This window comes from Ctenopharyngodon idella, chromosome 17 (genome assembly GCF_019924925.1).
Source record: "Ctenopharyngodon idella isolate HZGC_01 chromosome 17, HZGC01, whole genome shotgun sequence".
NCBI classification, from domain to species: Eukaryota; Metazoa; Chordata; class Actinopteri; order Cypriniformes; family Xenocyprididae; genus Ctenopharyngodon; species Ctenopharyngodon idella.
This window is the reverse complement of record NC_067236.1, coordinates 26150623-26163320: the sequence shown is the minus strand read 5'-3', so window position 1 is coordinate 26163320 and position 12698 is coordinate 26150623. Positions and strand designations below refer to the sequence as shown.

Sequence of the window (12698 nt, the reverse complement as noted above, 5' to 3'; positions counted from 1 at the left end):
AATTCTCCGACTGTAATTCATGTCTACCAGTGAACCTATGTTATGCTGCAGTTACCCATAGAAACGATAAAAAAAAAGACTCATTACCACAGGTTTAGAGTTTAGTTTAACCGTTTAAACCCCCTTTTGATAGCTTAAGTATAATGTAAACACATGGTTTTTGCTGATTTTAGGAAAATTTCATAACATGTTTCAAAAGTTTCAGTTTCATAACGTGTCTTCCTAAGAGTCTATTGTCTCGGAGACCACATGTTGTAAACATGTTCTACATGTTTTCTTGCTGGAGTAAAACTGAAACACAAAACAACATAAAATAACAAAAGTGCATGTCTGCACATAAAACTTTAATAGGCTACTTAATTTGTGTTAGGGCAGATTAACACTAACATAATTTTAAGAGAAAATAATGGATTCATTTTATTATTATTATTATCATTGTAATTTTATACAGAACCCAAAAAAAAAAAGAAAAAAAAAGAAAGTAAAGTCAACTTCAACAGAAGGTTTAAACTGAGAGCTGGCTATAGGGTAACGAAACAATAATCTTTGTTGAATCTGTTCTTGCGCAATCAACATATTTCAAACACTTGGATACCCTCACTTTGTACTGTTTATTTTAACTCATGTTCTGTTGAAACTGGCTTTTGTGTATTAAAGTACTTATGTGTAAAAATTAATAGTAGTAATTTAAAAATTAAATGTTAATCTCCCCTCAATTTGTTTGTATTTTCCTTATTAAAACATAGTACTCAAATATTAGCCCATTGTTCTATGACTAGTCGTGAACTTCATAAAGGTGATTATTATCCAGGATAGTAACATTTTTTGTTCTGTTTTTTTGAGTCAATATGACCCTATAAAGTATGCATAGTAGACAAATGGCAGGATTGCATAGTGTATACACAAATCAGATATAAAAACAGCATATAAATGAATTGTATTTAATTAATTTTTTTTATCTGAATGAACATGAAGCTGCAGTCTTGTTTGTAATCGGTTATTGTCAGTGTTGGGGAAAGTTACTTTTAAAAGTAATTACAATATTGCGTTACACCCTAAAAAAGTAACTAATTGTGTTACTTAGTTACTTTTTATGAAAAGTAATGTGTTACATTACTTTTGTGTTACTTTTTCTCATCTGGGCTGGGCTTGCTTGTTTGTTTTTTATAATAACAACAAAAAAGTTCTATTTTTGGCAAATGTTAAGGCCCTTTTCCTTTTCCTTTACTAGAACCTAGAAAAAGTAATCTGATTACGTAACTCAAGTTACTTGTAATGCGTTACCCCCTTATTGTAAATATTAAGGATTTTGGTGTCTGAATGACTTTTTAACCCCTGTATTGGAAAAATTTTAAAAACAAAAATAGCAATCAAATAGCTGTTAATGTGCAGCATTAGTTTATTTGTGTGATGGAGAGAATTAGACTATATAAGCTAGTATTCCCATTTCTAAAGAATAGAGATAGGTGGCAATATTATGTGTTGGGGTCCAGTTTATTCACATGCAAAGGTTTTTTGTTTTTAAGTTTTCCTGCAAACTCTTTGCAATCTCTGGGTCAGTTCCAGCCATTATATTCGTTAATGTAAGGTCACACAGCATTCCATCTCATTAATTTTGCCTGTTATCATATTGATGCCATGCCACAATTACAGATGTGAGAAACGTTGAGTCATTTTAGCCGCTAGATGGCGGTGTGTTCACACCACACAGCCCTTAGAAGAGTCCTAGTTCAGTACCCACGCAGATTAAGGGGGATAATTGAAATCATTTGATATTTAAATGTTCTTATTCATTCATTCATTCACATCACATGATGTATTAACATATGAATAGGCAATTTACCGATGTTGCTCTAGTCTTTAATATCCACTGGAATGTTCCTGCCTTAATTCTTTTTTAAAAAAATTAACACAACGTTATTATTAACGAAATTAAGCCCCATCTGAATGCTCACAGAAAGCTTGGTGGCTATTTTTGGAACAACATTCACATGAAAATTATGAACTGCTTTTGGGAACAGAATTTTACTGATTCCCTATTGGCTGAAACATGCCTACCACTCTTTTGCTTGTGTTCAACCCTATCATTTGTCATTCACACATCTCGAGTGGTGTAATCAAGCACTTTGTAGTGCTATAAATGCCACTACATTATTGGTTTTATACTTAATGTGTTGCTGACGTTGCCAAGTTGTGCATTTCTTTGAAGCTTTTTAATCTAGGCCTATTTGTATTCTTATCTAGATGGTGTAATGTGTTTCAATTAGGGATCATGGTCCTGTGAAGTCTGTGGGCAAATGTCAATGGAGACTCCCTATTTCATGTTGTTCTAGAGCACTTATCTTACTTTAAACTGCATGGGCAATTTGACTTTAAAAAAACTGTAAATTGTTTTTACGTAGGTATGGCATACATTAGACATCTAAAACAGTAGCCAGGGTCCTAGTGATTGGCTTGCATTGTATGTGCCAAGAGGCCCTTAGCATTCTTTTATTGTGATTTTAATGTAACTTTTAAGTGGACATGCATAACCAGCTGTCATATGCGTGTTATTGTTTTACAAGAAATAGGTCTACGTTTTCTTTCTTTCTTTCTTTCTTTCTTTCTTTCTTTCTTTCTTTCTACACAAAATCATATTTAGTGCAGTCATCTGTTATCCCAGTTTTGTGTTCCCTTTTCATTTTAAAGTATATATTTTATACAGTACCGTTTTTAAATTATTTTATAAAATACATTTATATATTAATATATACATTTTAACGTATACATATAACATGTAGTAAAACAAAAACGTGATATTTGAATGCAGCTCAAAGGAATTCGGCTTTATGAGCCGTCAAGCGCCCCCTATAGGACATTAACATTAGCAGGCAATGCAGCGCGCGCGTCGCGTCGCGTACAACGCTGACGTCACTGGACGCTGAGCTGAAGCGCAACTACAGGCGCATTTGTTCACCATTCATCTGTCTCAGCGGTTGGATACGGGGCCGGAGAGTCTCATCACTAGGCACGGTGTCAGAAAGAGGAGATTCCAGCTCAAATAAATATGAAATAACGACATAAAAGGAATTTATATAAAACACGGATTAGTGTTTACTTATCTGGGTCAGTTACTTGAGTTTTTTTCGTTGCGGAGTTCTGCTTTCATCCTTCGAATAACTGGATTAATTTTAATTATGAGTTTAATACTGCTCGCTATGTTTTCGCGAAGGAATGATTAGAAAATTGTGACCAGATCTCTCACCTTTTAACGACAGGAATATGGCAAAGAATATAATAGACGTCCCAAGGGATGATTTAAGTAAGGTATCCGATGAAGAACTGCTTAAATGTAGCAAAGAGGAGCTGCTTAGGAGACTTCGAAAAGTGGATAGTGAAAAGATTAACTTAATGGTGGAACACGGGAACATGATGAAGGACGTCAACCGCAGATTACAAGTGCATCTTCACGAAATACGGAGCTTGAAGGAGATCAACCAGAAACTGCAAGAAGACAACCAGGAGCTTAGAGAACTGTGCTGTTTCTTGGATGATGATCGGCAGAAAGGGAAGAAGCTGTCCAGGGAATGGCAGAGATTTGGCAGGTACACTGCCAGTGTTATGTGGAAGGAGGTTGGCATATTCCAGCAAAAACTGAAAGACCTAGAGACCAACCAAGAGAGTGTGATGAGAGAGAATGTGGAGCTCAAGGAGATCATCCTCATGTTGGATGACGAGAGGAATGGAGCTGGATCCAGGAGCTCCATAGACAGCCAATCCAGTCTGACCAATCTGAACGGAAGTTCTGCCACTGTGAGGGATGTTGGAGATGGGAGCAGTACCTCCAGCACGGGCAGTGCTGGAAGCCCTGATCACCACCACAGTCATATTCACAAGCCTTCAGAGGGAAAGATAGTGGCTATCAGAAGGTCTATGGATGATCTATCAACCAACCATCTTCTCAGAGGCATACCGAATGGGCTCAATGGTGAGTTTGGGCTTTTAAATTGAGGGTTTTGTGGAAAGCATCCCATATTGCTACCAAATATTGGTGTTTTAGCAGCTCCTTTATATGAAGAACATGATTTGATGTGCAGGAATGTGGATAGCATACTGATCAACCTGAAATAGTCTTAAGCATGTAGAAGTGGGTTTTTCTGAATGAAACAAAAGGAAGTAAAAAGCAAAACTCTGTAAATCAAGAATTTAAAATAATATTAGTACACTCTAAAAAATAAAGGTTAAAAAACTGGGTTTTCTCAGTGATGCCATATAACCATTTTTGGCTCCACGAAGAACCTTTCAGTGATCAGTTCTTAAAAGAACCATTTTTTTCTTAGTGTGTGAAGAACATTTTAATAATCTAAAGAATCTTTTTCCACTCTAAAGAACCTTTTGTGCAATGGAAAGATTCCATGGATCTTAAAGGTTCTTCATGGAGCCATAAAAGCCAATAAAGAACATTTATTTTTAAGAATTAATAGGTAGTTGTTGACTAATTTCAAGCATCAAAATGTATCATAATTCTACTTTTCTTAGTGATTCAGTGATGACTTTTGATAGATAACCAATAAAACATAAGTCTAAAATGTCTGGAAAAACCTTTCTGATGCACTTTTAACATGGAAAGTCCTATGCAACTGTGTGCACTGGCATCCGAATATAGAAAAGGATGCTCATTGTTTTATGCCGATGAGTAAAATGCATGTCATTAAGACTTCCAGAGGTTTCCAGGTAAACATAGACAATACAGGATCAATGGGACTCATGGCCGCAAGTTTACTTTGTGTATGTGACAGTATTAACACATGGCCATTGGCCAACAACTTACCCGAACAGGCTGGAGCTACAGATACTGTTGCACTAATGTCCTCAGCTGTGAAGTCAGATGTAATGAGGATTTAATGCTGTCTTAGCCTTGTGGCTTTGGTACATACATGCTGTCAGGTCTGTCAACAGACTATCAGACACTTCATTCAGACAACAGTCATTTCATTCTTACAAATGGCTGAGAAACTCTATTGTGGTGGAAAATGATATACACGACTGTTCAAAAGTTTTTTTTTTCAGGGTTCCTTGATAATTAGAAGGTTCAAAAGAACAGCTTTTGAAATAGAAGTCACATTATAAATGTCTTTACTGTCACTTTTGACCAATTTAATGCGTCTTTGCTGAATAAAAGTGTTTATTTAGCCTATTTATTTAAATCTTACTGACCCCAAACATATATAAATAAAATAATATGTAATCTTTTTGGGGGGATGACATTTTTCAGAGGGTATTACAGACATTTATTGCCTTTTTAATTGTGTGTTTAGTGCCTCTAACCTGTGACCCTATAGAGGGTGTGTATGTGCTATTGCGTCGTGTACTTTGTGTGTTTACCTTTGGTTTGCATAGACAGATACCAAATTATCTGATGTCATAGCGTCACATTTGACTGTTTAGTCATATACCTGTATTACTTAGGTTGTTTTTATTTTCATCCTTTGATGCACAATGCACATGTTCCAGGTCAGCTTGTTTTATTCATTTTAATTCACAGCTACTTATATATTTGCTCCCTCTGTTTCACCTTTTATTTCCACAAACCTCAGTAAGTTGTACACAGAGGCAATAAGAGCTTTACATTTGTTATTTGCATCGCATTTCTTAAGTGACATAAATAAAGAATGCTACAGTGCAATTTAATACAAAGTTTCAAAAATTCTCTGAAAAGTACAAGCTGTGTGCTATGGGCATAACTTGACATGAACGCATTGTAATAAAAGTTCACATTATCTAGATTCACTCAGCAGGCCTATTCATTATCTGCAAAATTCATTCAAGACTAACAGTAGGTTCTCAGCTCATTCCAGCCACATGACAGTTGATTTATGACAAGCTCACCTCTAGTGCGGCACGTAACTGTAGCAGAAAAACGTCTGTTATTTACTGCTGATAGTGTCAGCTGGAAGCGTCTGGCTTCGGTGAAGATTTGGTTTTTATATACTTAGACTGGTGTTTTAATGTGAGTAAATATTTAAGATGTTTTTAAAAGTATGTGATCTTATCCAGTGTTACGGAACATTGGATTCCTTGCTTTTTGCTATTTATTTCATACTTTCACATGCTATTGGATGCAATACCTTTGCTTGTACATTTCTTCAGGTGCCAGTCATTGGCTAGTGAGCAATCTAGTGCCATTTGACCTACGCCTGCCAGGATGCTTTCATCTGATTGTTCAGAGATCCTTAGTTTGTATGGTGTGCCACAACTCCACCTCCAACCTTCCTCCCCTCATGACATGCCATAGCATCCATGCTGTCAGTCAAGTGAATGGAGCACAAGTTGTTCAGACAGATTAGCCTTTTTGGATTTTCTTTAGAGTTTTAGTACGTTGGTTGTTTACTTGAGAATTTATGGAAATTTGTTTCCGCCTCAGAGTGAAAAAAAATATACAGTATATTACAATGTAATCATGCAATTGCATGTGACTTTATTTTAAACTTTATCTCACAGTTACCTTTTTATTTTTTAATATTTAACATTAAACATATTTGTCCTTCTAATAATAATTAGTGGTGTTTACTAAGCTTAAAAGCTACCCATAACACCTTAGCAGCCACATAGCAACACCCTGGAATCATGTCGGCTATAGTTATGCATAGACGAATAGAATACATTTTTCTTAAGAAAATGTTGAGAATATGTTGAAAAAATCCTGTGTTCCTTTATAATATTTTGTCAGTGGGAAACTGTGATGCATTCTCAGAACTGTAGTAGTGTTGTATGTAAGCCTGTGTTCAGTCAGGAAGGGAGATTAGACTGGCCGGCATTCTCTTTCCCAGGCCTGACCCCCTGATGAGTTAATCTGAGCCACAGGTTGCGTCTTTCCTTGTTTACAAAAACTCAAAACAACCAACTTGGACTGCCAGCCAACCCGGGAAACATTCCTGCTCCCCATACCACATTGACCAAATGTGAAGAGTTCCTATTCTTTCCTTTGTGCATTAAAAGGAAAAAAGCAGTGTGCAACTTCTTTACTGCATTGTATCAGATCAAAAGATGCATGTTATTTTTTGTCTCCTCAAAATAAGTTTTTGTATTTTTTTTTCTAGTGTAGTATCTGGGATAGTTCATGCAAAAATGAAAATTCTGTCATCATGTACTCACCCTTGCATTGTTCCTAACCTGTCTGATTTTCTTTCTTCTGTGGATATGGAAGCGTGTTTCTGCCACTGAATAAAAAAAATAATAAAAAATAAAAAATTGTAATTTTGACCTTTTTGTAAAATTGTAATTTTGATCTCGCAATTACAAGATATAAAGTCGCAATTGTGAGTTATAAAGTCAGAATTGCAAGATATAAACTGACAATTGCGAGTTATAATGTCAGATTTGCGAGATATGAACTCACAATTGCGAGTTATAAAGTCAGAATTGCGAGATATGAACTTACAGTTGCGAGTTATAGTCAGAATTGCGAGATATGAACTCACAATTGCAAGTTATAGTTGCGAGATTAACTCAGAATTGTGAGTTATATAGTCAGAATTGCGAGTTATAAAGTCAGAATTGCGAGATATGAACTTGCAATTCCAAGTTATAAAGTCAGAATTGCGAGATTAACTCACAATTGCGAGTTACAAAGTCAGAATTGTGAGATATGAACTCACACTTGCGAGTTATAAGGTCAGAATTGCGAGTTATAAAGTCAGAATTGTGAGATGAACTCAATTGCGAGTTATAAATTCAGAATTATGAGATATGAACTCACACTTGCGAGTTATAAGGTCAGAATTGCGAGTTATAAAGTCAGAATTGCGAGATATGAACTCACAATTGTGAGATATAAAGTCAGAATTGTGTGATATAAAGTCACAATTGCGAGTTATAGTCACAATTGTGAGAATTGTGAGATATTTGCTAAGATGTAAAGGCAGTCTTTTTTTCCTTTGAGTTATATACAGTTGTGGGATATAAACTTGCAATTGTGAGAAAAAGTCAGAATTGCGAGAAAAAAGTATTTATTTCTAGTAATTGCGAATTTATATCCCGCAATTGTGAGAAAAGAAGTCATTTTACGAAATATCTTCTTTTATGTTAATTGCATTAAGGAAGTCATACAGCTTTGGAACAACATATGGGTGAGTAAATGTAAAATAAAAATAAAAAAAATAATAGAACTTAAATTTTGGGTGAACTATCCCTATAAGTGTAATCCACTATAGTACTTTTTTTTTTTTTTTATTTAGTTCAGAATAATTTTATGGTTAAGCCATCCCGAGAAATGACTTTACTTCTGTCCTGCTTTGAAAAGACTCCGACTCCCCAGCAAGACACGAATAGACTTAAAGTTTAGTGGCTGGGGTCGAGATTCTGTTTCAGAGTTCAGATAACACTCCTCCCTGACTCTTCCCACGGCTGGGGTGAAAAGGCCTTCAGTTGCCCCCATTCAAGACCCTCCATCAAACCTTTAGAGCCCTTCTGCGCCACTCAAAGGTACAGATGTCTGGCTTGTCATAAAACAGATCCCAATTTACGAGTGAAGCTTTCATTGTGGAGGTCACCCCTTTGAAAAAAAGCCCCTTATTTTCTTGTGTTTGATTGAACTTGAATTGAATTTAAAAGCATTGTTTTATTATTCATTGGCAGTACAATCTAAATTCAGTTAGCTGGATAACTCACAGTTCTTTACCAATGATGGGAACTCATGAATTCCCTCAAGTAATCTGTGAGATAATTGAATTGTTCTCCTGGGAATGCTAAATATAGGATAACGGCTGCACCTTTTAATTCCCCATGTCAATTCTTGTTTAGTCATGCTTTCAGGTAATAACCAAACAGTAAAGATCAAAACAATACTAGTTAAAAGCTGTTTTTTTTTCCATCAGAACCAGTGGCAAGTCGAGTGACTGCAAGTGTGTGTCCTGGTTGAGGCCGTCTTGTGCTGTTGGTGCAAGGCATTGTTCTTTTAAAAACAAACAGTGATGGAGTGCACCTCCCCAACTGCTCAGGCTTGTCAGAGGGGGTCTTTGGTTCTGCTGAATCTGAAGTTTGCCGTGTTATTGCTTGTTCCCTGCCGCTCGTCTTTGCCTTATAAAGAAAATAATAATCTTACGAAGCATGCAAAGTCCCTGTGAGGCGGTTTGCCAGAGCAAGTTTTAAATGGGCCTGTAATTGGGCTGTCCCACTTTAGTCCGCTGACATTTACAAAATGGTCTCCTGGGACCAACAGCTCTGAAGTGCTAGTGATGATTATGGCTGAGAGGAAGATGGTGTTTAGTTTTGTCTTTTAAAGAAATATTATGGGTTCATTTTTACATTATTACATATACACTACAGTTTAAATGTTTGGGATTTTAAATGTAAAATTTTGTTTTTAATGTGTCTTATGCTCACCAAGGTTGCATTTATTTAATCAAAAATACAGTAAAAACAGTGATATTGTGAAATATTAACTGCTGATATACAGTGATACAGTGCTATTGTGAAATATTAACTTCTATTTGAATATATTTAAAAATGTAATTTTTTCCTGTGATAGCAAATCTAATTTTTCATTACTTCAGTATTCCGTGTCACATGATCCTTCAGAAATCATTCTAATATGCTGATTGGCTGCTTAAGAAACATTTCAGGAAACATTCTGACATTTTTATGTATTTTTATTATTATTACCAACCACAGTTGAAAAGAACTGCATGTATTTGAAAAAAAAAGTCTTTGTCACTTTTGGACTTAATGTATTTTATGAATAAAATTATTGATTTCATTAAAACTAAACAAAATCTTACTGACCCCAAACTTTTGAACTCTAGTGTATAGGCCTACACAAATGTGGTATCATCCATTGAGATTATTTATACATTGAGTAAGACATTAGCACGTAAATTTGTTTTAGTAAGCCTGTCCCAGAGTTTTTATACAATGTTTCTGATGTGTTCTGATTTGTATCCATCATCCTGAGTTGTGCTATGATAATGATCAGAAATCTTTGACCATGTCTAAGTGTGAGTTAGGAGGAAGGAAAGGTGGAAAAGAGCCTTATTTCCTCTCACGGAACCTCATTGATCATCTTTACATGGAGAATCCTCTCAAAAAACTCTAAACTCTAAACTCTAAAGGTAATGAATTTAATCACATCTAACTCCCTGCGTCACTCCAGTCTTTAGCACATTGCCAATGGTTAAAGCTGACATGGTTGTTCCTGGAAAGAGCTGTCTGCTCAGAATGAAACTAAAAACATTACAGATTACTAAGGAGTGAGTAATCTTTTAGAGAATACTAATTACTATTCACGAAATGATGGATACAGAATTTTCTCTTAATAGAAACCTAGGCTTCATTGTGTTTTTTTGTAGTAGTTTACGTACATTTGAACGAGGTGCATTGTGGTAGACTTGACGTCAGCGAGGTCAAGAGACGCATGAGAACGAATAACATTTAATGTAGTTGACGTCATTTTAATGTTGCCTTGGTGACTAACCAAAAAATAAGTTTAAGTACTACTAAAAGTGAAATAAAACTAAAACTAAATAGAAATATATATTAAAAAAAACAATAATTAATAAAAATGACAAAAGCACATAACAAAATTACTAAAACGTAAACTAGAAATAGAATGAAAAATGAAAATATAAAATAAAAGCTAATTTAAAATATTAATACATACTATAAGTAGTAAAACAATTATAGCTAAAATAACATTTTCAGTCTGTTTCTCACATAAAGCTGTCATATGCCTTCAGAAAACTTGGAATATAGCTTATGAGTGATGTTTACTACTTTTATGTTACTTTAATGGTGCTTTTTTATATTTTTAATAGCTTGGCATCCTCATTTACTTTCACTGTATGGACAAAAGCAGTCGAGACATCCTGTAAAATATCTCCTTTTGTGTTCTACAGAAGAAAAAAATACCACAGATTTGAAACGTAAATATATTATCAAATATGATTTTTGGTGTTTTCGCATAATGCTTTTGAAGGTTTAGCTATTGTACCCACCCTATGTATGCATGAAGCATCCCAAGTTTTTTCTTTTTTTTCCCTGAAATATTGCCACTCATGTGTATTTAAAAAAGTTGGCTGTCCGGAGTTACTACATTCCGTGACAACAATAGTGGAAGTTTCACATTGTTACTGAGTGAATACTGCTGAAGGGGCGGGGGGTGGTCAGGGTTTAACTGTTGAATTCTGTTGTACTCTGGATGCGCAGAAAGAAGAACTGCCGTCAGCTGTAGTCAGTGAACTGGTTAACCCTGTCAGAGTGTTGAACAGATGTAAGGTAATGAAGTCACTACTGAATAAATACATTTACACATGCCTACATGAGCTTGAAACCTCTGCCCACCGAAACCAATGAACGTCCAGATTAGATTAATTAACCAGTCATCTGAAAAAATGAGGTTTTGTATTTTGTATATCCCTCACTTTCATGTCCCCTCCTCTCTTTTACCCTGTGGAAAATATGAAGGCAGTAGATGAAAATGGGGTCACAGGGTGGGTGGCAGTGCTGGGTTGGTGGTGAGTGCCATAGCAACAGTAATTATCAGCTGGTTGATTGATCCTGTAGAGCAAGATAAGGGCGGCACTGTTTGTATCAGAGATAGTGGGTCAGGAGTCTGGAGGGCACCTGGGGAGAGATGATTGAGAGGAAGTATGTTTGGGTTTCTGGACCACATAAAGGAAATGCAGTCAGTAGTATGTGATATTTGTGGAGGATTTTGGGTCTTTTTTCTCATATTTAATGAATTTAAAGGGATATATTTTACAAATAAAATGAACATTTAGTCATCATTTACTTGAGATCATGTCACTAGCTCAATATCCAGGCTGCTTTTTTCCATACAACAAAACTGAATGTTGACTAGTTAGCTGTCAAGCTCCAAAAAGTCTGAAATTTAAGAATGAAACTTAAAGTGGTCATATTAAACTATTTTAAAAGTTCATTATTTTGTTTATTGGGTGTAATAGAATAGGTTAGAATGCTTTAAAGGTGGGGTAAGCCGTATTTCAAAAACACTGTTTTGAAGTTAGTCGGGCCGACACCAACAACAAATGTGTAACCAATCAGCTTTAGCGTATGTCTGTCGAGGAGAGAAAATGAGCAAGAGGGAGATTTGAAGAAAACCTGCAGAAAGAGAGATGAGACACAATACAAAAGAGCTCAAAAGATACTGAAATGAAGGTTTAAGACTGGGCAAGTGCTTTAAGACACGTGTTAATATTAGAAAAGCTTTCCAGCACTAGAGAGAACTAAGCAGGAATCTCGTTCGTTCAACATCCACTCTCGCATCACGTCTGTAACAGTGGCCAGCTAGTGAGAGTTGTGCAGGTAAACCACTGCGCACCGACGACCGCTAGAGAATGAGGTGTTTAGCGTCATTGTTAGTGCACTCGCCTTGCCTGCCAGCAGCGATCAGGGTTTGAGGCTGATTCGGTGCAGGGTGGTAAGATTGGAGGGTGAGTTTTGGAGGCAGAGCAATGAAGAGAGGGGTGTGTTTGTGTGGGTTGATTTCAAATATCAACAATGTCCAACAACGTTTTTGAAATACGACTTACCCCACCTTTAATGTTCAAAAACACATGATTTTTTCACATACTGTACATTATTGCATGCAGCTCCTCTACTCCTAGTCTGTTTGAAATGCGTTGATTTCTACAAAGTCCCCCCTTTTGAAAAGCACAGAGTGCTCTGATTGGCCGGCAGACCCCGTGCGTTGTGATTGGCCA

The 12698-nt window shown here is 36.0% G+C and overlaps 1 protein-coding gene across 3 annotated transcripts in view; it reads left to right on the top strand.

Moving 5' to 3' along the window:
- Positions 1-2950: 2950 nt before the first annotated feature.
- Positions 2951-12698, top strand: part of ccdc85ca (coiled-coil domain containing 85C, a) — a 52952-nt gene continuing 43204 nt past the window's right edge. For all 3 annotated transcript variants that reach the window (XM_051868279.1, XM_051868278.1, XM_051868277.1), the window contains exon 1: positions 2951-3967. In XM_051868279.1, coding sequence (XP_051724239.1) covers positions 3262-3967 — 706 coding nt within the window. In that variant the 5' untranslated portion in view covers positions 2951-3261. The remainder of the gene's footprint in view (positions 3968-12698) is intronic.